The sequence below is a fragment of the Ambystoma mexicanum genome, chromosome 2q (assembly GCF_040938575.1).
Source record: "Ambystoma mexicanum isolate Mex_15411 chromosome 2q, UKY_AmexF1_1, whole genome shotgun sequence".
Taxonomy (NCBI): Eukaryota; Metazoa; Chordata; class Amphibia; order Caudata; family Ambystomatidae; genus Ambystoma; species Ambystoma mexicanum.
The window spans coordinates 1,044,988,078-1,045,016,028 of NC_090924.1; the positions used below are offsets into that span (position 1 = coordinate 1,044,988,078).

At 46.3% G+C, this 27,951-nt stretch overlaps 1 protein-coding gene across 3 annotated transcripts in view; it reads right to left on the bottom strand.

Moving 5' to 3' along the window:
• The window catches only part of MINDY3 (MINDY lysine 48 deubiquitinase 3), a 1,607,185-nt gene that overhangs the window by 895,445 nt on the left and 683,789 nt on the right, over positions 1–27,951 (bottom strand). For all 3 annotated transcript variants that reach the window (XM_069648406.1, XM_069648407.1, XM_069648405.1), the window contains exon 8: positions 3,909–3,982. In XM_069648406.1, the coding sequence (XP_069504507.1) occupies positions 3,909–3,982 (74 nt within the window). The remainder of the gene's footprint in view (positions 1–3,908; positions 3,983–27,951) is intronic.

Sequence of the window (27,951 nt, forward strand, 5' to 3'; positions counted from 1 at the left end):
GAATTGCGATTGTCCATGTTCGTGGGCCCATCTTTCACAATTGGACATTGAGTGATGAATTTCACTACTTGGAAGATGGTTATCTTTGACAAGAGGGTCCTGCGCAATAACGAAACCCAATCTGAATAAATGCATTTTGGATTTCCATATCGCATTCATCACTACCCCAGAAAGTATCCACAGATGACCTATGGATAAATCTTCGTAACTCAGGAACTCCACCTGGTCTATGTTGATCGACGTGATGTCTTCCAACTCCGGCACCTCAGCAAAAATATTCATGACACTTGCTCTACATAAGTCATATTTTAAGTGAGTTGATGTACGGCACTTCATTATCAAGGAATGTCCTTTGGGAGGCCATTTCTTCGATGTAAGGACTTCTTGATTATTTTCACGCTGTCCAGCTCTTATGGCTACATGCGTTTTCAAGGCTCCTCTATTCAAGGGAGTGGGTTGAATACACGGTCCTAGTGTTGGAAAAAAGTTTTTGGACTCACCAGCAAGTAGAGAGCTTCCTTATGTGTATTCTGTATGATACCAGTGGATTCTTTCTTCGCTATATCAGGCCTCATAGGCACTTTGTTGATGGATAAATGTATATCTTTGAAGTGAGAATCAAGGTAGGTGTCTACCGCTTGTCTGATCTCGGTGCACCTTTGTTCGTGAATTGGACCCTTTGGAGTTCCACCTGTCTTTGTCGTTTTGACATTTTGTTGGATTTTTTTTCCTGCAATGAAGTGAGATCAGGGTTCTCTTCAATGGCTGCAATAAGGTAGTTTAAAAGTGCATGTGTTAAAGAATGGTGTTCAGTTGCATGGTCATTTGATGGTAAAGTTTTGACTGATTGTTCTGTATGTTGACCAAATTGAAACATAACCATTTTTGAGGTTTTTTGTTTAGCATTTTTGAATCTTACATTCAAAGTTTGGTTAGGCTTTATGTTTTTAGTTTTCTGTTTTTGCTGGCCTGCCAGCTTTGTTTTGGGGTTGGGTCCCGAACACATGTTTGCATGCACATTCTTATCTAAAAAAATGTCAAAATGCTCCGAAGCCGGAGGCACTGAATGGATGTGTGTGTCTTGCTCTATGCTTATCCAAGAATCATTTCTTTCTTCAATCACCTCAGGCACACAGTTATCATCGACTGGTCCAATCACTTGCCCTATTAGAGGAATAGCCCTGGATAACATTAAAGAAGCAGGGGCTAAAACGTCTTGATCATTAGGACAGGAAACAGGACTTGGGGTGGGGATTTATAATGCACTGGCTTTACATTCTCTCATTTTCATTTCTTCTTCTACGATCCAGTCAGAGATCTGCTGTATCTGCTTTGATTGTAAAGTAATTTTGTTGTCCAAGGACTCAAACAGCTTAAATAGACTAGTAATTTTCATATTCACAGCAGATAAAGTGATCTCCAGCATGGAGCACTGAATGGGATCCTTGGTCAGTTTGTCGGCTGTGCATACGAGATGGAGAGCGCAGAAATATCCTGTGAGCATTGATGGGACGGGGTCGAGACGTGTTGTAATAGATGATACACAAATCCTTGCATGAATTGATATGTAAGGGATAATAGGACTAGTATCTGGACTCTCGTCCACCACCCCCTGTAGGGGGGCCTCAGCTGGTGGAACTCGGGCCGGTAATAGTGTTGTGCCAAGAAGAGTTTGGTCTGACACTACTTGTATTGGAGTGTTTCCAGATGCTAGCAGTGCAGGAACACATGGTTCAAACATATGTGGCGTAATGGTTGTTTTTAAATTAGGTGTCCTTTCACTGTCAGCATGTCTCATTTTAATAATATTTAACGGAGTACAAATTAGATTATCCGGACGTGGTATACAAAAGTCACGGATATCAGAATTTGGAACTCGCTGTCTATTGGAAACAATTGCGGTGAGAACAATTACCTTTTGTGTTGTGCGTCTGACAAGTCCGTGATCATGTTATGCTGTGTTTTAAAGTGAACCGGCATGTTTGTTTAAAAAAAAAAAGTTGGGTCACTATGCACAGTCCCAAGATTATCACAGAAAGATAGAAAGATAGAACCACTAACACCAGACGGTGCGTCGCCGTGGCAAAGTGGTCCTTGTCGTTCCTTGCCTCGGTGCGCACGCGTTCCCAATTTTGTAGGGGACGCCAAGAAGGGGGCGTGGCTACACAATATAGGTAGTAGATACACCTACAAAGTAAATACAAAAATATAAGTGCACTGTGATAGTAATTAATGCAGTATAAACTTAAACAGCAGTCCTTTTTTCACCTCTACAAAAGGTTTGAAATGAACAGCAGGAATCCTTCTGCAAGAGTCAATCGTGGCGAAGAGTTCCTTGTCAGTCCTTGCCTCGGTGTGTGCATGTTCCCAATTGTGTAGGGGGCGTGGCTACTCAATTTAGTTAGTAGATACACTGTCTCTTTGTGTGGTCCCGCTGTGTGTCGATGAAGGAGCCTTCCCCTCCCGATGGCAGAGTTGCCTCTCACCAGCCCTTTCAGTTCACTGTCGAGGACCATCCGTGACAGCTTAGGCAGGTATGTACTGGTGCGTGTAGGAGAGCGAGCAGTTCCTCTGCAACAAGATCACAACAGAACCTGCCTCTCACCCAATGTTTCGTGACTATCCGACATGTCCAAGAACAAATCCTAGGAGAGACATTTTGTAATGAATACCTTCCACCTCACAACTGATCAAGGCGATCAAGGCCCATTTTTATTTCCAAGGAAGATTCGAAAGACATGAGACTGCCCAGATATAAAGAGAGAACTGTATACTCGGATGACTCTTACCCTCACTATTTAACTGTGTGGATGTGATGCATGCTACAGGAACGCCACCATTTAGTGAGAAACACTACTTCAAGACGATGAGCACATATCTCTTCCCTCTCCGCCAAAACACCATATACCACCTCTGCAGCAGAGAACCTAATTCGACTCACATGCAAAACTAAGATGGGCAGCGGGGTAGATGACATAGGGTTGCAGGGTCTCCCCAATACTGCACTGAGAGAAGTAGAAGCAATGGAGGAAGAGGAGTCAGTGTAGCATGAGTCCAACTACTTGTCAGTCAACCAAAAGGTGGCATGGCCCATTGAGACACTCTGCTTTGCTTGAGGAAATGGGGATTAAGGTTCCAACAGAGGTATGAGGGCATGGCCATAAAAAGAGGACAGATAATTTGTGTGAAACAAATAAGTACAAAGGGAAGCATAACATTTGTAAGGGGAATTTGGTCATAAAACCTTAACAGAACCATAACAACTCAACTCCGTGAGGCACCATAAGATCTCAGTGAGAGCACAACAATAAACTAAATATGAATTGGAGGTAACAGAGGGGTTTGGCACTAGGTGACTGGGTGCCGAATCAACCTGTGAAGCACTTGGATACTTCTAGCATGCTGTATATGAGGGAGTTGTAGATCTGCAGCAAGGTCACAGTGGGGGTGATGTTGCCCACACCTCGTGTATTGGCTAATGGGTAGTTGAACCCAGATACTATGTGCAGTATGGAGAGATTCCGGTATTTTTTATTGATATTATGAGTGGTCAGCCGACACGTATTTGGACCCCTCCGGGTCCTTATCAAGGACATAATGATTAGTTTTCAGTTATCACATTTGGCAGATCTGGATTGGATCTCATCCGTCCTTGTTGCATTTGGGAAGGAGGTCCAATTCCGACCCCACTGTCTGAACAAAGACCGGTTGGGCTCGGGATGTCTGGTCTATTGGCCTGCTCTCGGTGTATGGGGGATCCTACGGCTTGTTGGCACTCAATATGAATATGAATTGGGATTTAGAATTTATCAAAGCCAGTATATTCTCACATAAAAAAATTCCCCACATACGTCAAAACCGTTACAAGTGAACCTCATTAAACCAGTTCTACCAACAATCTTACGTACCTTCCATGGCCATACAAAGGATCTATTAATGGCTCTTCAACATCTTCAATTTCATTTTTTATGTTTTCAATACCCTGAAAAAAATTGTTTAATTACTTTGGATATGGATGAGTGCGCAAAAAAATTAATTTGTGTTTTAAAAGTAGTTAATCGTTTTGAAGAATAAGGATGTATTCTTAAGCACTGAAACTTCAAAATAAGCAACCTGATAGGTCGGGACGGAATTTGGTTGATTGACTGAAAAATGGAACAGAAAGTATATTGCTCTACTTATATGTGATGTCAATATTTGGATCAAAAAGACTGCCAAATATAACCAACCAGATTTCAGTCTTACATAATTTGCCTCTATTGTTAACTTAAAGCAGTGAATTACTTGTCAAATATGTAATTAAACAATATGTTGAAATATCTTTCATTTATACATATTTTTAGATATGGCTGAACAGAGCTCCAGCCAGCGCTAAACCAGAAATACAGGAAAACATGAGAAGAGAAAAGAAACTCAGGAGTGTCAAGATGCAATCAAAATATGCCAGAGATGAGTTAACCACTTTTAATTGTGGCTACCTAGTTGCGCTTCAACACCATCTATAAGCCAAAACGATTGCATTGGAGTACAGATAGGAGGTAGATAGTTTATGAGAAGGGACACACAGCTTGTGGGTGTTTGCCACATGAGCAATCAGTAGGTGGATAAAAAGTCAATGCTAATAACCATGGATATCCCCACCCACTATATGTCCCTACCCATTTAAAACATACCCTTCTTTTATCTCTTTGAGCTAGTTTATCACACAGTATCAGCAAATGTGTTGTATATAACCTGCGACTGTTATTTCTAAGAGGTCCTCTGATAGTTAATGACTTATTAGCAGCTTTAAATGTGGTGCTGGTGTAATAAAAATGTGCTAGTGTAATAAAAATGTCTTAAACAAGTGAGCCCTCAGCCACTTGATTTATAAATCGTATGTGTGTGCTTGCATCTGTTCCTTGTGCTCAATTCCTGTTAAATAACAGCACTGGCAAATCCAACAGTTTTGGCTTGTGTATAGCAATTGGGCATTTGACAGGCACCGACATATGCCCAGGTACTCAACCCATTTTCCAGCTGTTGCCCTCTTACCACCATGTAGTACAACTAGGTCAGTGACTAACAAACGTTGAAACCTTCAGCGTTATCAATGTTTGTTCAATGATCACTGCCTAATTTGTGGGGGTGTTTGCCAGGGCACAGCCCCAGCGCTTAATGTCTCAGGCACAGTTTGATTAGTTTGTGATGTTTTTTCAAATTAAACAGTCAGTCAGTCGCACAACACGCGTGTGCACTGGCCACATGTCTCTTCATCCTAGGCTGGCTCATGGTTATTCATGAACCGGATGACCCACTCTTGTGCGACAATGCTAGTTATATGCATTTTTAAATAACAATGAGTTGGAAGGGGGTGAGAGAAACTTGATGGTATTCTTCCATTCAGGTGTCCAGGCAAGGGTCATCGCATGTGGATCCCGACCCTGGGGGTGGACAAGCGAGGATCACCTGAGTGAAGGGTCGCGGGGGATTGGGAGGAGAATGTCCAAAGGCAAGACATGGTATTCCCCCTTCCCACTCTCCCTCAGCCTTTAACTGGCATTTATAATCTCGCCCCATATCCCATTTCCAATAGGTACTGGGATGAGGAAGAGGTGATCGAGAGCAAAGAGGATTACACATAGGAACAGCATGGAGATGCAAAGAGAGGCCTACTTAATAACACGATCAGGCCTTTTCCAACTAATAGAGTCAGGCAAGGTCAGGCACTTTACTATAACTGTGCACACCTGACTCTACTCGACTCTCCACTACACTATAAAAGGTGTGGTTCTGCCAAAAGCAATGAGCGAGCTGGGGTTGCTGGATGGAACTTGGGAGGTCCAGGAGCAGAAGGCTGCAGAAGGAGGAGCCCGGAAGATCCAGTGGAGTGCGGGACACCGAGACGCGGGCCCCGTGTGTCAGAGGGGCTGCAGCGTGGCGAGGGAGCCGTGTCCCAAGGAGCCGGAGTCCGACAAATTGCAGGCTGTTAGCCGTGTCAAGGACAGTGCTCGTTCCCTTGGGACACGTTGCTGGTCCCAGGAGTGTCTGAGGGGCAGGTGGGTAAGACCCTGACCTCAATCCAAGACCCTGGAGAACTGCTAGCCAGCGCTGCGCTACTTTGGGAAGTTTCCTAAATTAGAGAGAGCGAGAAACTAACTCATTAATGTGCGGATGGCTGGAGCGGGAGCAGAAGCAGTGGAAGCCTGCAAGCGGCCCGACGATTGAAAGCGAGAGAAAGTGCATTAGCGGAGAGGAATACAAAGAGATAGAAAGACAATGAACCGAAAGAAAAGAGTGCGTTCTAGCGACCCGAAAATGGGGAAGGAGGTGCAAGCAACCCGAAACCAAAACAGAGTGCGTAAGAAGCACAGGAATGGGAAATGAAGATGCAAGAGTGCATGAAACAGTAAAGAGAAGCGTGCAAGAGGCACAGCAATTTGAAAAGAGGGTGCAAGTGTGCAAAACAGAAAAGAAGGTGTTTAAGAAGGACGGTGGAGTGGAAAATAACAGAGTGAAAGAGGCACAGAAGGGGTAGAATTGTCGCGCCTGGGAGGGGTAAAGAGCCTGGCATTCTCTGAAGTCTCTGACATTAACCCCATGAAATAACTATACATTGATGGTGCATCCTGACAAGGCGAACATTTTGTTTAAAGACCAAAAGGTGCCTAAACTTGGGGAAGGGAACCCTGAGAGGCCCACAGAGACATTGTGAACTTTACAGGAAAAGCCTAGGCTTGGGGAAGGGAACCCTGAGAGGCCTAACAGAAACTGTGTCCTTTTGTTTGGAACTGGAAGAATCAAAGCTTGAGGGAATCTCAAAAGGGAACCCCAAGAAGCCCAAGCGAACCAGAGACATTTGGAACTTTATTGACTTGCTGCAAGAGCCCTACATGGAAGGTTCTGAGGGCAACCCTTTTGAGTTGAACTATTATTAAAACTGGCTTAAAGCTGCCTGAAACCAGCTCTGGCTTACATTTCTGTTTTGAGCCACCATTTTTCCTTTAAGAAACCCTCCCACCCATCACATTTTGCCTAAGAGTGAGGGCATGCATAGGTTTGGACACAGGTGAATTTAGATTTGGACTTACAGACTTTGACGGCTCTTAGAAACATCAGTTGAGGGAAGAACCCCCCTTATAGTTGGGGTCAGGTAGGCATTACACCAACCCCACAAAGTTTGTCAATAAAGGTTTTCAAACTATTACTCTAGAGTCTGTGTCTCTCTTAATACCATGCCTGTCTCACAGGGGGAAAAGACGGGCACGCAGGCTGGCTATGCCCAAAAGCAGGTCCAGTCAGCCTGCATGACATTGGTGTAGACCTCTACTTTTATTGGCAGCACTGCCACGAAAACAAAAGGACAGCGAGCAGCACAAAGGAGCAAGGCCTTGGAAAAGGTCACTGCAGAGAGAGTGCCCATTTGAAAGCCCAAATCTATACAAGAACACTGTTTGACAAAGTCATCAGTTCAGTAATGATTTTGCCTGAACTTGTCCATCAGTTTACCATAGGAGTAAATTATGTTTAATCTATTTTCTGTGGACACATGCCCAACTTGCATCCCATGATGCAATATGTTGCCCTATTGAAACTAAAGAGCAGGAATCCACACTTCAAAAGATTTAAACAGTTAGGGTGGGATAGTACAGCATCCACTCATCCCCAGGTAGGTGTCCCTGTGCCTACGCAAGAGCAACTGGTTCATTAACCTTTTGAGTGGCTGCACTTTCCCACTTAGAGTGCTAGGGTGCAAACAAAAAAAGAAATGCTTTTTCTGAAGCTCCCCAGAGGCTTAAAGGTTGGAGAGACATGGTCTTCTGCACCCCCGACCCCCACGCGCATATCCCCACACCACATATTAGATGGTATAACTAAGGCTTGTGGCAAAACAAGGCTGTTTTATTATGGCATGTTTATACATATCAAGGGCATTCATATAAGGTGTGCACATCGAAGTACAGTAACTCCAAATGCAAACTTTATCCATCACATTTAATATTTTCATTAAAATATTTTCTGATACCGATTCCAAGATGGCGGTCGCGGCGTAGAGACGTATACTGGTGTCTCTCCTGCCGGGCCGCTTACAAAAAAAGCGAACAATAAAGCCAGCGGTCACCTTTCTCCTGTGCCAGGGGACCAGGGGGGAATAGCAGAGGAGCGCCTCCGGTGGCCGACAAAGCAGATCTCAAGGAGACAGGAGTTCGGCCGCGGAGGCGCTCCTCCCACACTGCTGCAGAGGCGAGACACAACAGCGGGGATGGCGCGATCAGCGCCGCCGGAGGGGGAATAAAGGTGCCCCCCCCGCCTACAACAACTTACCGAGCGGAGGGGAGCGAGGCCCGGAAGGCAGTGACAGAGAGCTGGCAGAGCGGAGGACCCGCCAGGCTTAGCGGGAGGAGGCTGGTCCCCGCGGCGCGAGCCAGAGCAACCGGAGCAGGCATCCAGCCGGGGAGAAGACGTCTCCTGGGAGGATCTCTCAGGCAGCGAGGGGCAGCCCGGATGGAGTGGGTCTGTATCCCAGACAAGGAAGGTGGGAAGCGGCGGGGGGGCCCGGGAAACACGCATGAACCCGGAGCAGGATGTGGAGGCAGGCACTCGGCCCAACACGATCAGAGCAGAGAAGGTTGAGGACAATAACCTGGTCCACAGTGGGGGAGAAAGACTGGAGCGGATTCCCCCCAATGAGGCGGGAGGACTGCAGAGAGGAATCTGAGCTGGGGGTGCTGAGGTGGAAGGAGAGCGGATATAGATACCCCTCAGTGTGTTGGAAGATAGGGGTGGTGCAGACCCCCACTTTAAGAGACTATACAAGTCCTCAATCTCGCAGGGGGGTACGGGATGCCCACCCCCCGCGGCAGCACCAAAGAGACCGGTCAGAGCGGGTTTCCGGTTTGGAGGGACCTGGAACCACAGGAGGGTCTCCGGGTAGAAGAGACTTGAGCGCAAAGAACAGAGGGGTGTATGCCCCTACCAGACCTTGTACAGAATGTCCAAGACACGGGGGAAGGGCAGAGCACCCCAAACACAATCCATCACTACCAGGCAGGACATGAACTTGGTACAAATGTGGGCCTCGGAATCTGCGACAAACCCTAAAGGGGTAGGTCTGGAGCACATGCAGGCGGAGCAGTCCTCCACACCTCAAGCATCCACCTCAAAAGAGGAACTACACTCCTGGTTCAAGGAGCTGCAAGAAAAATTCATGTCCACAGTACAGGAGCAATTTGGCTCGCTAAGAGAGGACATGAAGCAAGCGCTACAGGAGCTTAGGACAGACGTCTCGAAATTGGAAGAGCGGACGGACGCGCTGGTGAGAACAGTCCAAAACGTCGAGGAAGAAACTCAACAAAATGGGCAAGTGCAAGAGCACCTTGTGAACCTTACCCACAATTTGGAACTACAGTGTGAAGATCTGGAGAACCGGTCTCGGCAATCGAATATCCGGATCAAGAATATGGTCGAGACGGTACTGGATAAGGATCTCAAAGCTACCTTTAGGGACATCCTGGGAGCTGAATAAGAGGAAGCAGTGGGAATCGACAGGGTTCACAGGGTAGGCCCGAGAAGAGCAGGCGAACCCGGGGAGCGTCCTTGACACGTGTTGGTAGCCCTCACCTCGTATCCGTAAAAGGAAAGGATCCTGAGTAAGGCACGTGACATTGAGCACATCCGGATGAACGTCGTGGAAATTCAATTAAACCAGTACCTCGCTTTGGTGTCACTGCAGAAAAGAAGAATAATGGCACCGGTGATTAAGGAACTGAACGCCAGAGATATCAGATACAAGTGGACCTTTCCATTTGGCCTTCTTTTTACTTGGAACGGTAGGCAGAAGAGAGTTAAAACGTGTGAGGAAGGCCTGCAGGTTATGGGGCTCCAGGACGAGAATAACGAGTAGTCTCTCCACCAGGAAAGGGAGGATCACCATAGAAATCTGTCCAGATGGAAAACGGTGCAGAATAAGAAAACACTACAAAAAGGGGGAAATCGGGGGCGGTGCCTACTACAGACTCCTGAAGGGACCAGAGGAACCCTTGTGTAGAGGAGATGGGACTAAATGTGGCAAGTGAGTGGACAACGGCAGCACGCTGATCGAGGGATGGCGGCCCGGAGGACGGCAGCAGAGTTGGAATCCAGAAACATCAGAGGTAAATGCAGGGTTTAGGAGCCCCCGCACAGTTACACTCGAGTGAGCAGAGGGTCAGGAGCGAAGGGTGGGACGCCCCAGCAATGTTAGATTCCTGGTCCCTCCTTTGGTTAGGTGTGGTTTGTTTGGGAAAGTCAGGGGGAGGGAGAAAAGGGGGGGGGGAATGTTTTTAAGAGTTGGGGAGAGTTAGGGGAGGGAAGGGATGGGGGAGAAAGGGAGGCATGCCGGAGGGTAGCTCGGAGAAGGCTGGGAACGGTTGATAAATTTCCGCCAGGATACAATCCCCATGGGTAAATTGGGAATCCTAACTTTCAATGTCAGGGGGCTAAATCATCCAGTTAAAAGGAAAAAGGTGGAGGGACTTCTGAAAAGGGAGGGAGGTGACATCATTATGCTGCAAGAGACCCACATAAGGCACCGTGATAAAGACAAACTGAACATAAAGGGTTATGACCTGTTGGGGCAGTCCAACGCTCAGGACAAAAACGCAGGAGTCCTGATAGCGGTCCGTAAAAATCGGAACGCTTACCTCCATGGGGCTCTAACGGATAAAATGGGTAGGTATTTGTTTGCAAAAGTAACGATAGAGGAGCTTCGCTGCACGATAGAAACTATACATGCACCGAACACGGGGAAGGATGGGTTCTTGAGGGAGGGATACGCAGAGGGGGAAATCATCCTGGGGGCAGATCTGAATATGGCGTGGCACCCGGCTGTGGATAGGAGCTTGGGAGGTGGTCATGGACAGGGGGCGCCATCGAAACGACTTTGTCAATTAATAAGTCAACTGACACTGGTTGAAGTGTGGCGAGAGCGGAATGGTCAACAAAGAGGCTACACCCACTACTTGCACGTATATAAATCAATGTCGCGAATAAACTACTTATGGGTAATGGCAGGATTATTGGGGAAAGTTCTGAACATAGAAACTGGGCCGATATCGATATCTGATGATGCCCCCTTGTGGATAGAGGTGAAAGTGTCACACAGGCACAAGGGACTATGGGGATGGAAGCTTTCTCAGGAGGTCCTCCAAGACCCAATACTGGGGGAAGAAAATAGGGGGAAGATACAGGAGTTCCTATCCATTAATGGCACGGGCGAGGTAAGGTTAGGTATGGTCTGGGATGCCCTGAAGGCGGTCATAAGGGGACAGTTTATTGAAATAAAAGCGACCAAAGACAAGCAGAGACACGCATGGGAGAGAGAACCTGAAAAAAAGCTAACTGCCATACAAGGGGAATGCATAAAAAAATCTGACACTTTCCTTGAGGAGGGCCATGAGGCACGTGCAGGGACAGCTAGATGTCTTGCGCACGAAAAAAGTGGAAATGAGCCTCTTGCGCCTCAGGCACTGGTACTACACCAAAGCCTATAGAACAGATACATTGTTAGCGAGAGAACTACGCGCACAGCAACAGAAAGGGATAATCAGGGCAATTCACAACAAGCAGGGGGAAAAGCTCACTACGAACACTGAGATGGGAGAAGAGTTTAGAACCTTTGATAAAGACTTGTACTCCACAGAGAGGCCAGACGGGGATGATCAAGATAGATACCTCAATTCTCTCACACTGCCACAAATATCCGAAAAAGATAGGGATGAGCTGGTTGGCGACATAAGGGAGGAGGAAGTGCGCCAATATATAGGGGAGTTCAGAAGGGAGGCCGCGGCACTGGGTCTGAGTTGCGCGAATAAAGGGATCAAATAATTGGGTATTTCCCTGATGAGTGGGGTGGACCAGATACACGGGGCGAACTTCCCGGAGGTGTTGGGGGCGATCAAGAGGGACCTTGAGAGGTGGGAGCCACTGGCGATCTCATGGTTGGGGCGGGTTGCCGTGATAAAAATGTCCATATTCCCGAAGTTGCTATATTACTTCCAAGCCTGCCCGATAAAGATTCCCAGGTCCTTCTTCAGGTCACTGACTCAAACAATCACGTCCTTTATATGGAAGAATAAGACTCCTAGGATTTCGAGGGCGGTGTTAACGGCCCCAATAAGAGAAGGGGGGCTGGCTCTCCCCCACTTTTATAAGTATTATCAGGTGGCACAGTTGTGGGTACTCAAAGAGTGGATGGGGGAGGTGCAGCAGAAGGCCGAAAAGGACAGGGCGGTAGCAAGAACTCCTCTGAGGGAACTCTTGTGGAAGGATAAACGGCAAAGACACGCAAACTTACGAGTGAGTGAGGTGATTAAAGCCCCGCTGGATGTGTGGGACGAGCTGACCAGGCGCAGCGTATTCTCAACGGTGCCGGGTCCCTTTACCCCCATGTTCGGGAACCCAGACTTCCTCCCGGGAATGGGAAAGGTTGCCGACGCAGGCTGGGAACAAGCGGGGTGTGCAAAAATATGGGAAATGATGGAGGGTCAAGAGGTCCTTTCATTTGAGACATGTACGGAGAGCTTGAAGATTAAAGAGGCAGACGGATTCAAACATGAACTAAGGCACTGGCTGAATACCCCCTCGATTAAGCAGGCGGCGACACGGGATCTCTCTCGTTTTGAGAACTTTGCAATAACCAACCCGGGCACTAGGAAACTGGTACCCACCCTTTATAGGTTTATTATTGGGCAAGATGAAATGGTCAGATGGTCATATATGGTGAAATGGGAACAGACCCTGGGGGAGCCCATCAGCAGGAAGCACTGGGAAGATTCGTGGGGTGAAATCCCTAGGTTGACCCGATCAGTGCAGATGAGGGAGATGTGGGTCAAGGTGATGACTCAGTGGCATCTGACTCCAGCGAGACTGCATGTGATGTACCCACCGGTGTCCAGCCAGTGCTGAAGGGAATGTGGAGGAGAGGGCACCTGGAGGCACATTTGGTGGGAATACAAGTTAAAAGGCTTCTGAGCGGATCTAAAGGCTCAGATTCAGGGGATCTTCCCGAAAGTCGCACTTATGGGGGAGAGGGTCTGGTTGTGTGGCCTAAAGGACGCTTCAGCTAGGGAACTAAGCAGGTCGCAATGGAGGTGTTTTATGGGCCTGCTGATAGCGGCATGGGCAGCCACAGCTCAGAATTGGAAAAACCCAAACCCCCCCACTGATTTTCAACTGGCTGCAAAGTGTCTGGACGCTAATCACTATGGAAAAACTCTCATTCCCTGAAGGGTGCAACTGACCCCTTTGAAAAAGACTGGGGAAAAGTGCTGGAGTACCTTCAATCGGATTATATGGTACAATGGTGCCCGCACAACATAAGAATTTTGGACTTCTTCAGGGCATGAGTTGTCCAGAGGACTCAGAGAGCAGCTTCCGACGGGGGAGTGAGGGGGGGGGGGGTAAGTCTTGTTGTTGTCTGTATGAAAAAATGAAAATAAAATATATATAAAAAATAAATAAATTTTAAAAAAATAATAATTTCTGATACCTAGCAGGAGTTTACTATTCCTTCATCCATCAGCTCGCTGAACCCGTTGCTAGTGGTGGCAATGCTTTATACAACTCTAATACTGGAGTTCATCCTTTCCTTTCTTCCTGATAAACTACAAGAAGCAAATGTAATATCTTCAACCTAGCTTGACTGCTGCTTTCTAGGGTAAGGGAACAAGACGAGTCCCATGTCAAGTTTTCAAACCCTGTGCTTTCATTTACAAACTAATGCAACCAGAGTTGAAACAAGCATTGGTAAAGTAAACACAGGTTTAGCCTATGTCAATAGTGGTGGGGTGTAGTGTTTTCATTTTAAGTTCATACGTAATGCCTAACAGAAGGACCTCTTACTAGTTTTAGGTGTATGCATTACTACCTGCATGCTACGCACATTTAAAAGTAATTACTGCCCATGTAAAGCCTATTTAAGTGATGTTGAGCTATTTGTTGTTAGGGTGGTCTTTTCACTAAGTGTTCAACAAGAGTGTGGAAGCCCCTCTACTGAGAATAAACGTGGTTCAAATAACCTGTTCAATGGAATTTTCAACACCTAGGAGGGTCTACAACCATTTTGTAGCTCAATGACCCTTCACAGAGCAAATAACACCATTTACATATCGGTCTGGTCCTGCCCACAAGGTCTGTCCAGCACCATCGTATTTGGCAAGTCACCTCTGAACAAGCGTACCATCAGCAACCCTGACACATGTTTTGGCCTTGTTGGGCCTCCTCAGGGAGATGAAGCTGAGCATCTGTAAGACACAGTGAGCAAGGGCTCCACATCTGGATGACCATGGGTTACTTAGGGTGTTAAGACCATTCTTTATGAATTTAATGAGTGTGGTTGCCCCTCTACTGAGAATGAACATGTCTCAACCTGTTTTATGGAATGTCTTCCAGTCAGGAGGGTTCACAACCATGTTGTGACTCGCTGACCAGTCACAGAGAAAGAATACCATTTACCTATCAGTCTGGTCCCACCACCAAGTGGCAATCCCTAATCTACTCACTGGAATACAGTCCCACCCCACAGTTCTGGGACAATAAACTGGTTGTGATCCAGTTTAGAATTTTTTTAAAGAAAAAGTATCAAAGGTAGTCCCCTTACTTCGATAAAGTAGCCGATTTCTCCTTCTGCTTTGGCGTCGAGGTTGTCGGTGCCGATGGCGTCAATGAACTCGTCGAGTGCTTCGACGATTTATGCTTTTTAGCCATTACCGGGGAATCACTTGAAACTCGAGGAGCCTTCAGCATTAAGTCTGGTCGAGATCGTCGAGTTTCCTCCTTACTACTGGACTTGGCCTTAGTAGTTTCTGACTCTCCTGTGTCGTCCAAGGAAGCGACCAGGGTCTGGCTCTTTCAAGGTTTCTTTGAGGGGGTCGGGCCGCATTCTCAAAGACCTTCATCATTTGTTTTTTTAATTCTTCCCATTTTCCTGGGGAATCCGACCTAGTCGGACATCTTACCAATTCGGTAGATATGTCAGACGAAGAGGAGGGAGCTCTGTGTCTCCTCTTCATCTTCTTCGAAGAAGATGAAGAACGCCTCAATCTACTACGTGATCGGGATCTCTTCGAATGTTTGCGCCGATCCGAATCTCCCGATTCGAAAGACTTTTTATGTTTTGAAGAGGCCTTCGAAGAAGTCTTCGAAGAGGCTTTGGAAGCTTCCCGCCCAACCGCCAGTTTACCTTTTCTCTTACAAAGAGCTTTTCCGTCATCGACTGACAGGTGCCACAGTCGCCGGTCCGATGGTCCGAACCCAGGCACCAAAGACAAACATGGAGGGGGTCAGTGATCGACATTTTTTTGAACCCCGTCTTAGGAGTCTTGAAGAAAATTCAAAGCGCGCAGTTAACACGAGAGTGAAGCAATCGGAAAAACGGATCTGAAGCCAACCCGCGTGGCACGAGCTACTTATACTGATGGTGACCTTGACGCGGTACTGAGCCCGTCGAGGGACATCAACGCCACGACCTGATGCACAGCGCCCTCTGCCGAGAAATCTTTTTTCAAAAGCAGCAGAGCTGCTGAGATATGAATATCATAAAATGAGGAATATGTGGGAGGACACAATCCATTCGAAATAGATTTCTAATCCTAAATAACACCATTCCACCGCTACAGAGTCATCTCCATTCTATGACAACCTTACTGCTCATCGCCAAGTATAGTCAAAGCTTTCTCATCAATTCAAACTGTAGTTCACTTGGTATTTTATGACAACACATTAAGTACTGTTTTCTCCAATATCAAAAACAAGTATTGGTACCAGAGAAAGTTTGCAAATAAAACTGCCATTTATTTTGCATTTGAACACATTTACGTCAGTTTGCAACCCTGTGTGAATGTGGGTTTCTCACATGTGGATGCATTTTGAATGTAAAAAATAAAGAGTTTTATCCAATTCTGCCGGTTTGGGTTAGAAAAACAGTGCAATCAATTCAGAAAAAACAGGATCAGGATCTTGGTTCCACCAAATATAGAAGAATTGTTTTATGATTTTCTAATAAAAGGAGTACCACCTCTCCCACTTCACTTTGCAAATTGGATCCCACAGGTGTAGAGCCCTTACCCTACTGGGCAATGTCAAGGCAGTTGAGAGGATATCCTTTATACTGCTATGAATTTCTATGGGAATGGGATTTGGATGGGTAAACTACCTTACTTATTTTCCTGATTCAATTATCAAATCTATAGCTTTCGCAAGTCACAAATTAAGCAATTTTCTATTTAGGTTACAAAGCATATCCACCGATTCATAGCTGCTGTACTGTCCGTGCTCCCTGTTTTACATAGTGCACATACCACATAACATTTTTTAACTTAAATATAATCTCAGCCAGCTTTAGAACAATGAAGGAAGGCTATTACACTAGCAAAACAACAAAAATCAATACATCAGAATGAGAATAGTGCTATGTGCACAGATAAATGCTATGATTTCTACAACGAATCAAACCTCACTTGGCTTTAAATATAGTGACAGAGTACTTTTGCATTTCACATAAAAACAAAAAAATATTTTGATGTGAAATAAGCGTCCCCTGGTGGCATCTCCCAGTGTTCCCTTGCACTTAAGTAATTTAACAGGGACATTATTTGAGGGGACTTTTCCAATTGCATTTGGGGGGAATCTTTATATTCGATTAGAAATATTTTTTAAGACACTGAATCAGAATGGACCCTCATGAGTTTTTAACGCTCTCCCAGTCATTATTTCTTTGCCCTTGCAAAGCAAGTCTACTCCGGGTTACATTCTCCTAATGGGCACAGCCCAATGCTCCAGTTAATATCCAGATTCAGCACTTCTTTTTTCAGGACATGTGGTAAACTTCCCGGCAGCTTTTGGTTCTAGAGTAAATGTGTGTACTTCATTGTATGATTAGAATTATTCACACTCTATGTCATTGATGACATCATACTTTTTGATTGGACAAATCTTTCCAATGATTTGCATAACAGGCAACACTCCCAACTAATACACCTGTCAATTTCAATAGGCTGTTCCGACTTTCTGTATATGAAAAGGTAGGGGCTCATTTTGCTATGAGTATTTCTGAATTCAATATTTCTATTCCAGCAATATGGCACACTGATAAAATATTGATTTTTGGGATCCCAGCACTCAAACGTGGGGACATGTGGCATGACTATGTAGGATACTTTTTCCTGTAACTAATATTTATAATTTTATTAAGCTTTAATGATCCTAGGAACATTATGCTAAGATTTGTTTGAAAGATGAATAGGCCATGATCGGAACACATTTTCCCATTTGTTTATAAGCGATATGTTTGTAGATGTATAAACTAAATTGTTTTCTGTATTTGAAATGCAAAAATATTATGTGCTTTTAAATTAAAGAAAGGCATACATGTCCAAGCTTGACATCAGCTAATAATTAGCCTGAACCTGCCGACGGGCTTCTTTGATTTTGGATTCCATTAGGTTGACGGTTTGGTTGATTTTATGGTGAGCCGAGGTCCAAAGGTGACACATTAAGTCCAATAATTTGACTTTGAAGCTCGGAATAGAAGAACAGGACTGGTTCTTATCAAGTCAGCAAAAACAAAGAAGTGATGGCTGGAAGGTTTAGACTGAATCTTAACCACTGGCGTTGCTCTGGGCAACCTTCCAGACCATCGTTCTTCATCTGTCAAGCCATTACAGAAGGGGAAAAGACCATACGCAAATCAGGCTTGTTCCCACTCCCAAAAAGACAGTCAAGCACAAACTGCTAGGTCTCATCCCTTCTGCACAAGACCACAAACATCCCCAGACATGGTTCAGCCCTATTGGGCTTCATCAGTTAGGAGTAGCTTTGGTTTCTAGGCTCAGCAGGCTACCTAGACAGGCTAGTCTGTCCAGGGAGACAAACCTGCTGGCGCTCATGCAAGCGTGCAGCCTAGCCAAAGGCTGAGGCTGCTGCAATCTATACAGACTCATGCTACGCACATGGAGTGGTCTGTAATTTCAGGGTCCTCTGGCAGCAGAGAGGCTACTTGAACTCCTTCGGTACTCCCTTTTCTCAAATGGTTAATATGTGTCTGCACTGTTACATGCCTAGAAACTCAGTTCTAACCATAGATACATTTCGGGAGCACGACCCGTCACAGTTTTTTACTGCTGCAGACAACTCGCTAGCTGATAAAGCGGCTTGTTTGGCAGCCTTAATTGGACCCTTGGCTCCTAATGAAATCTAAATCCAACAGTCACCCCTTTCCAGTCTGGCAGTGCTCCGAGATCAAGCACCTGAGCCTGAAAAGGAGTTCTGGTTGAGGAATCATTGCAAGTTAAGTTACAAACAGGCTCATTTGGTGCTACCAAAACAGCTGCCTGTTGGTGGCCAAAGTACTCGTACTGTACCAGGCCCGACCAGCGCACTCCTTTGCACAGTTAGGTAAAGGGGCTATGACCCTCCAAGTATTCGTGACTGGTACGCACCGACCTTTGCGGTAGTCGCCCAGGCCTATTGGGACAATTGTTCAGTGTGTTTGTCTCACAATGTGGGAAGAGCAGTGAAAATAAAGCTATCTGCATGTCTGGTACCGGAAGGGCCATTCCTAACCATGCAGGTAGACTTTGTACAGATCCCCCGTTGCATGTCTTGTTGTGGTTGATTTTCTTTGAGTTTGGGGAAAGCCTGTCCATGTCGAAAGGCAGATTACAGTTGCAAAGAAACAGATTGCCGAATTCCTCCCCCCACTTTGGTCTCCCTATGCTCATAGAAAGTGACTGACGTACCCACTTTACTGGTCAGATCATCAGGGAAGTGTGCAAAGCCTCAGAGCTCTCCCAACAGTTTCACTGTGCCTACCACCCCAGTTTATCGGTGTAGTGGAACGCTGAGATGGTGATCTCAAGCTTAGAATATCTAAAGTGTGTCAGGGAACAGGATTCCAAGGACCCAGGTGCTGCCACCTTCCACTGGTCCATATGCACAATAACCTGCACCACAAAAGATTTCTCCACAAGGGGTCCTTGAAGGGCACCCACTTGTAATGGGCACCACACCCCCTTCTGCCCCCACCTGTTGAACCTGCACCTGGAAGACAAAACTGTTCTTAATTATTGCACTGCACTAGTCAAGGCTGTCCGTGCTCTCCATTCTCCGGTCCAAGCTGCTTCCCCTAGGGACCAGTTACAGAACCAAATCATTTGATTCTGCCTGGGGACTGGGTGTTGTGACAAATCTAGGGAGTTTGTCCCTTCTTCCTGGGGGGAGCCACCTCCTTTGAGGCTTGAGAGGTGAGGCTGCTAACCAAGACCTTGCCTAGGAGTCAGGGAAAGCGGGACCTCACCCAAAGTGACTCCCCTCTGTGGGATAAGGACTCACTTTCTTTTAAGGAACTCCCTTCCTTTTCCTGAAGAGTTTAAAAGGAGAGCGGAACCTCTTTTTATTTTGAACTATTTGTTGAAACCATCTCCAGAGCGAGATCCTCTGAACATTGGCCTGAGAAAGCCAGAGTGAGATACCCATAACCTGAGTTCCTTTATGTTATTTGAATATAGTGGTAAGGCTAGATAGAAGGTTATGGACAGAGGACTACCTTTTATTTTGGTAACGACATACAAGTACCCTCAGTTTACTTTATAAGTAGGGACATATCTCTCATAGCAATAGGGGCAGAGGCATGTTTCTTTTAGTTATCATTAAACACATTTAACATGTCATTCCTGAGTCTCTTTCCTCCTTCTGGTTCGCTACAGTGTACATTCAAGTGCACCAGCGGACATCAGTGCTCCAGCCCCATAGGAGAAGCCCACAACAGGTGCTGCTCATGACCCGGACCACTGTCAAGCACGCCTACTGCTCCACTTGGATGCATGCTGCCCAGTGTCAGAATACACCAGCCCCTGCGACGGCTCCGGAATCATCTCCACAGATCACCTGCTACCAAGAACAAACACTTCCAGCAACTACTGCAACCCTAATGGTGCCAACCCCAGCATCATCTTCCAGATTAACCTCGAGCAAAGATAGAAGCAGACTCAATCATTTCCTCTCTACTTCTATGCCTAGGCAATGAATCGAGACACACAGCTGCACAGCCTGTTCATACTAGTGGGATCTCTGCAGGAGTAGAGGCTCAAATTCATCCTTCAGCAAATCGAGGCTTCAGAGGGGACCACCCCAATTCATGTTCCCCTGCTTGCCTACCACCTGCGGTGTTTCACCCCCCTGCACCCAGTGCCTGGGAGCAGGGAAGAGACTCTCAGTAATCTTGACTACATTGTCTGCGTGTATCACCACTCACCCCTGGACCGGTCAGCTGGCAGGAGATGCACCTCCCACATGTGGTAGTACACTGGCAGATTGATGTTCCCACGTCTTCTGGCATGCCCTTTCCGGAAGGGTTTGGATCTTTTTGTTACCATGTGCTGGTTATTGTCTGTGGACTGATGACCTCTGGCTTCCTGTCGGTTTGGTTCTATGTTTATCTCTGACTTTGTTGCTACTGGGACAGAGAACTAGCCCATTAACTGTTTTCCTCCCCCACCGCCCTATCCTCAGGACCCCCGTGAACTCCTGGTTAGTAAAGATTTTGTGTTTTGCACCTTTCCCTCCATTGACTTCAATCGAACACCCTTCTTTTTGCTCTTTTTTTAACCTGTCCTGTCTTTGTGATGGAAATAAAGCCTTCCGTTTCACTTCCTTTGCCCTTTGCTTATTGTTCTGGGGAAACTGACTAGTCCTTCAGACTGTCAGTACAGAGAAGAACAAGTTACTTACCAACTGTAACGTTCTTTCGACTGGAGGTTCCTCCCACGTATTCCTTATCTTTGATAAATCCATTTCCAGCTTGCTGGCCTGGGAACATTTTTTCACAGTAAAGGTCGCTGCGCATCAACGTCCCTCGAAGGCCTTTGTATCGGCGCAGACGTCACCATAGGTATATATAGTCTTGCGCAGCGTCCGTTGCTCAGTTCCGTTTTGAGGTGCTGTTTTTGCCTTGTATGAGATGGTTAATACCCTTGAAGGAGCGTAGGCTGCAACTACAAGGGAAGTTTTACTGCGGGGAAGGATGGGAGGGGCGATAAGGAATAAGTGGGAGGAATATCCAGTCGAAAGAACGTTAAAGTTGGTAAGTAACTTGTTCTTCGAATGGATTGTGTCCTCCCAAGTATTCCTTATCTTTGATAGACTCCCAAAGCAGTAATGTGTACAGGAGGCGGGAGTAAAACGAAATGTTTCCCTTTAAAGATGCACAGAGTGCAACACAGCTTTTCCAAATCTCGTCTCCTGGCTAGAGGAGGAATCAAGACTGTAGAATTTGGTGAAAGTATGTGCGGACGACCATATGGCAGCCGCACATATGTCTTTAATTGGAACTCCTCTTTGGAGAGCTGAAGAGGCTGCAATACCCCTGGTTGAATGAGCCCTGAGGTGTCGAGGGGGCTCTTTTCCTGCCAATTTATAGCACTCTATAATAGTTAATATAATCCATCTTGAGATGGTCTGTTTCGTAATAGGTAAACCTAACTTATGCCCGCATACCCCACAAACAATTGGTTTGCTTGCCTAATCCTCGCAAGTCTGCTAATATAAAAACTCAAGGCACGCCTTGGACCCATTGTGTGCATTCTCTCTTCCTCTTTCCCTGGATGGGGAGGAGGGTAAAATGAAGGTAAAGTAATTTTTTGTTTGATGTGGAATTCTGAGACCACCATTGGGAGAAAATTCGGCTTCACTTGAAGAACTACCTTATCTTTGTGACAGATTGTATGTGGAGGTTTGCAAGACAAAGCTTGTAATTCGCTCACTCTTCTGGCAGAAGTTAAAGCCACTAGAAGAACAAGTTACTTCTTACCTTGTAACGTTCTTTCGATGGGATGTTCCTCCGACGTATTCCTTATCTTAGATATCTCTTTCCAGCTTTGCTGGCCTCGGAAATTTTTTCTCTCTAGAGGGCGCTGCGCGTCGACGTCTGCAGAGTTGATGTCCCTCGACAGCCGCCGTATCGACGTCATCCTGCCTATAAAGGCCGCGCGCTGCATCCGTTGCTCAGTTCCGTTTTGTAGCCCACAATAATTCTTTTCCTGCCAGTTTATAACATTCCAAAATGGCTAAAATAATCCATCTGGAAATGGTCTGCTTAGTTACACCCTCGGGCGGAGGTCAGCCCAAATGGCAGAACTCAAAATTGATAATGAGAGTTGCCAATGGCAAACCTCAGGTACTTCCTGTGCTTGTGATGGATTGGCACATGGAAGTAAGCATCCTGAATGTCTAGAGATAACAACCAGTCCTGAAGCTGGAGGGCCTGAAGGATCTGAGAAAGGGTTACCATCTTGAACTTGTCTTTCCTGAGGAATTTGTTTAATTCTCGCAAGTCCAAGATGGATCTCAATATTCCGTCCTTCTTCGGTATTAGAAAACAGGGGGAATACCAACCCTTGTTCCTCTCCGCTAGAAGCGGCATATGCAGATGCTGAGGGTAAAGCAGCACCTGCTGATGCGGGTTCAGTACCTTTGACCCATCCACCACGGGTGAATCATCTCTGGCCCCTTTGAGCTGGCTGCCCTTTGCCTTTTCCGAATGCGGAGTAAAAACGAAAGGGCTTCCCCCTCCAGGACGTACCTGTGGGGCGATTTGGAGTTTGACGGATTGCAGCCTCAAGTGATTTTGCTGCCGCCTTTGAGGTTTGCAATTTATCCAGGCTGTCATCAGCTTTTTTGCCAAACAGAGAGGTGCCGTCAAAGGGCATATTCAGAAGCTTGGCTTGTACATCAGGAGCAAAACCAGACATCCGTAACCACGCAAATCTGCGGATTGTGGTACTCAACGCCATGGCTCTTCTGATACTGTCAGCAGAGTCGATACCTGTTTGGAGTGACGCAAACATCGCATCCTTCCGATCCTTGATGATGTTCAAGAATGTGTCTCGTTCGTCCCCTTCTGGAAGACAGTCAGTCGCTGATTAAGCGCACTCCCAAATGGTGTGGCTGAATCTAGCTAGCGTGCAAGTGGCGTTAATAGACTTAAGAGCCATACTGCATGCTGAAAAGACTTTTTTAGACATGGCATCAAATCTTTTCTCGTCTCTGGTCTTGTGGTATAGTGGGGTATGCCAATTTACTATTTGACGACGTCGCTGCCTGCACTACTAGACTCTCTGGAGTTGGGTGCTTACTTAAATATTCAGGGTCTAAGGCAGACACCCTGTACTTTGCAGAGAGCTTTTTATTTACTGCAGGGATAACTTCAGGTGTTTCCCAATTTTTCTCTGCAATGCAACATGAAAAGGGACTATAGTGTCTTCTTGAGGACCTTTATCTAAGATGTCCTTAAGATCTTCTTGCTGGAAAGACGGTGCAGGTGTTGTCCACCCCATAAATTGCATAATTCTTGCCATAAGGACTCTGTAAGTCATTCTGCATGTTCTCCAGGTTCTCGCCTAGCAAATTCTGCCTCCAGAGAGGTATCTATGCCACTGGCATCTTGTAAAGATTCTAGTAGATCTCTCAATCTATTCTCCTCAGAGGTTAGCCCCTCTGGAATGGGTACTCTTGTTGTTTGTAACCCAAAGGGTCTCTCATTGTCAGAGTCCTCCCCTTCCTCATATATAGAGGATAAAGCTCTGAAATAGTCAGATCTTGGATAAGGGGTAAAACCCATTTCCAGAGAAGGAGCCAAATTGGTGGATGCTGCTTGGGAAAAAGTTGTTGTCGATGCAGACGTTATAGGTCTCGACAAACCCTCAAATGGCGTCGAAAAACTTAAAAAGGGCCTCAATGTATTTGAGAGAACAGGAATTCTACTCAGTGTCGTCGATATCACTTTCGACGCCTTTGGAGGGACCTTAGACACCTCTGGTGCCGGTGGCGCAGTGGAGGTTTCAGGCTTCGAGGACCTATCGTTTATTGGGGTTGACGACGGCGTAGATGACACAAACTTGTGCATCTAAGGTACCTTCAACTATGGCGTCGATGACACAGTTTTATTAGATAAATTGTTGTTTTTACTCGAGGGTTCATGACGCTCTTGAGGGCTTTACTTCGCCGGGTTCGACGACTCACCGCGTTTTTGTTTTTCGGGTCTTTCAACCGGGGTATCACCTCTTGGCATCTCCGACCGGATCAAGGCAGCGTTCTCGAAGACCCTAAGCATTTTATTGCAATATTCCTCCCACAGTTCTGTGTTTAGTGGGGGGGGTGACCCTTTCTGGGGAATTTGAGGATGAAGAGGAGAGAGATCTATGACACCTCTTCGAAAAGTGGTGGGAATCGCTTCAAGATCTCGAACGGGAATGTTTCTTTCGATGGTGAGGAGACGAATGTCTCGACTCAGCCGAGTACAATTTTGAAGAGGTAGAAGATTTTACTGCCTTACCTCTTTCTAGCATCCCCTTACGCTCCTTCAAGGCTTTCACCGTCACACATGTGACATGCAGTCCTCACATTCCGAACACTGGTGCTCTGATCCCAGGCACCACAAACAGATCCTGTGAGGATCTGTTAAGGACATCTTTTTAGCACAATCTTGAAATTTTTTTAAGCCGGATCCTGTCGTCGATGTTTTGGACGAAGATGCCATCGTAGGATATTGAGATTTTCGAAGATTTCAAAGATTTTCGATGAGTAGAAGAAGAGCGTTGCGTCTCCGAGGCTTACGAAGCTCGGAAAAACGGAACTGAGCAACGGACGCTGCGCAAGACTATATATACCTATGGTGATGTCAGCACCGATACAGAGGCCTTTGAGGGACACCGACTCGAGGGACGTCGACGCGCAGCTCCCTCTACTGTGAAAAATGTTTCCGAGGCCAGCAAGCTGGAAATTGATTTATCAAAGATAAAGAATACGTGGGAGGACACAATCCATTCGAAACGTTGTTACTCTTTTGGAATTCTTGTATTTTAACAATTGCACATCGTACCATACTTTGTTTCCCTCTAACATTTACTCTTAAGGGCTTTTGGTTACTTTTTATATGTGCTTATGACAAGCTGATGGCAGCAGTTACATTTTTACAATTTTTGCATTATTTTACTCGTGCACTTTTGAGTTTACCGGAAAGGTGGCTAGAACGCAAAGATGGCCGTGCCTCAAGGTTTTACACTTGTTCTTTGGTCATATTGTAGTTTGGCCTTCATTCTGCTTGCTCAGGTGAGGAAATCCCATACCAGGTCATGCACTTGCTTTGATGGACTACTGAACCTTTGTGTGTGTGAGCCCAAGAGAGGGGCCTGGGAGTGTCAGGTCCCAGTCCACATCCCTTGGTGGCAAAGAATCTGCTGCTAGGCAGATGTGAAACCAGTAGTTATCCCTGATTGGACAACTACTGGCCATTTGAAGGGTGCAGATCATTACAATTGGTGGGCTCAAACCTGCTTTCAGCGCCAAATCTGGATAAGAGGAGGGCTCCTGCAGCTATTCTTCAGATCTACATTGGAGCCAAGAATCCTATGATGAAGAGCAGTCTGCAGACGACAAGAGGACGACTTCTGCAGTGGACCAGCATCCCCCCAGTACCTGGCCTGGAAGCCCTGATACTTTGCAAGCTCCCAGAACAGGCTTGTCGGTGCTTCAAACCTTGGACTAGTGTGACCAACTAGTCTTGATGGCTGCTCAAGGTTGAGTGCCCTAAGAACCTTCGAAAGTGTCCCTGGACTGCCCATTGGAATGACAAGCTCCCTTGTGGGCTACTGTGCTGCAACATTCACCGTTCCGTGTTAAGCCTCAGAACTTTGACGGTCGCCAGCTTGTGCTATAAATCGCAGTCTCCTGAAATGTCAGCATCGTAGCATCAAAGGAAGCCAAACTGGACTTGCTTGTGTGAACATGACTGGAAGATCGCCTGCCGCCGCCTGCAAGTAATGACCGTCACTGGAACTCACCTTCCTCAATCCTGTGAAGTTTCCTGAAGAGGACTGGGCGCACCAAAGACTGTATTCTTCATTATTCTGGCATTGCACTCTACAGCTGAACCGGACTGGAATAAGCACTCGAATCTGCAAACCATGGGCACCCCTCTCCTGAACAAGGGACAGAATATCATGTCCCCCACGATTCCCGGATGATCCACAGTGCGACTTGGCACAATGGGAGTCAGGGGGTTAAGTAAGCATACCTGTACCTGCCGCCCACTTTCCTCCATAGGATACAACTGCGTGCAAAACCCCTAGTCTCGTAACTCCCCCTCTACTTACCTTGGGTCTGGAATTGGGATTGTATTGGTTCTATTCATTTTATCTGCATCCGATTACTTACCTGGTTAATTAATGATTGATGCATTGTAAGTGAACCTACTGGTGAATGTATATATTTGTGATATATGGTTTCGAGTGAGAATACTACTTGCTCGTTTCATTTCTTAGTGTGTTCTTAAAGGCCTAATTAGTCATTGTATTTTTTTTATAATTTGCTGTCTAACCTGTATAATTGTGTGCTATTATGTGTGGACTCATTGGGGCCTTCCTCTTTTCTTCTGCCTTCGCTCCCCCTCTCCCCTGCTGATCTGTTCTCTATTGGCACCGTGCACCTGGCCACCCTGTGTCTTTTGGGCCCAGGTGCCTGCTCATCCTGTCACCCTCCCGCACTGCCTCCGGGCCACTCCTTGCACTGGGGTCTGTATCTGTACCCATACAGCCCCCCCCTTTTTCTTCCTGCACTTATCAGACCTACGCTGTCTGCTGCCTTAAACCTAGCACTTGCAGATTGCTGGCTGCATTACCACTGTTTGTTGCCTTTATTATTTATTTATTGTTATTTATCTGTTTCTCCTCTGCTTTGCACTTTCCACCTCTCCCCCCTTCCATGCACTTTTCCCCTCCCCCCTCTCCCATGCACTTGCGCGTTCTCAATGTCACTGGGCCTAGTAAGATCGCTGTTTTGTTCTCCCCTGTACCCCTCCCTTGCCTTGTCGCGCTCTGAAACACTTGTGTACGAGCGCGATAGAAATAAAATATCAATCAATCATATAACATGCTCACTGACTCCTGAGACTAAGCCGTTACTGCTCTTCAATGTACCTTGATTAGGATTTGTTTAAACTCAGATTCCCTGTACACCATAACTAGGGTGGGCTCCCGCAGGGTTGATTTTAGAAATCCATCTTAACAGTGGTGTTTTCCACCCTGGCAGAACAATTGTGAACATTATGTTTGTCCTGGTCTGCTCCACACTGTTAACTGTCTCCTGGGCGGAAGACCTGCATCCCAATGAACTCCTGCGTACACTGGTTTCCCCCATTGAACTGAACTGTGGATCCCTCCCACGAAATTGAGGCTTTGTAAACTAACACGTCCACTTCTGAACTCTGCATTCGCGAGTATCGCTAATGGCACACTGTGTCCGGTTTTAGGACTACATCATTGTCAGCTCGTGTTATACTTTCAGATCAATGTGATTGCTCCTTTTAGAACAACATGTCCAAATACAACGCTCCATCTGCTCACCCCCGGGTTCACAGTGAGAATAGATTTCTGCAACCTCAATTAGCTATTTTCCTGTATTGTTAACTTTTCTGACTGTTGTATTTGTGCCCATCTCCCTTGCGACTTGCCCTCCCCGTTCCCAAAAGTATCTGTTCCCTTCAATTATGCCTCATCCTCAGACTGGGGGTCAAGATGAACTGTGATAGAAGAAGTTACGAATGCCACTTCCACCTTCCTGACCCTCCTGTCCTGCGAGCAAGTGGCCATCCGATCTATGGTGCTACAGCACAATATGGCCCTGGACACTTTTAGCGGCCAGAGGAGGCAGATGCACTCTCGTGAAAGGTGAATGTTGCACTTACATTTCAAACTCGGATGGGCAACACCTACATCTGCCACACTGCTACCAACTCCATGAGGACCCCAGCCGAAGGTGGGGCATTGGCTCATCAGTATCCTGGGCTCCTTCGGGATGTCCATTATCCAGATTGCACTCATGATTCTAGTGCTACTTCCGAGCCTGTTTTATGTTGCGTTGATTTGCAAATGGATATGCACC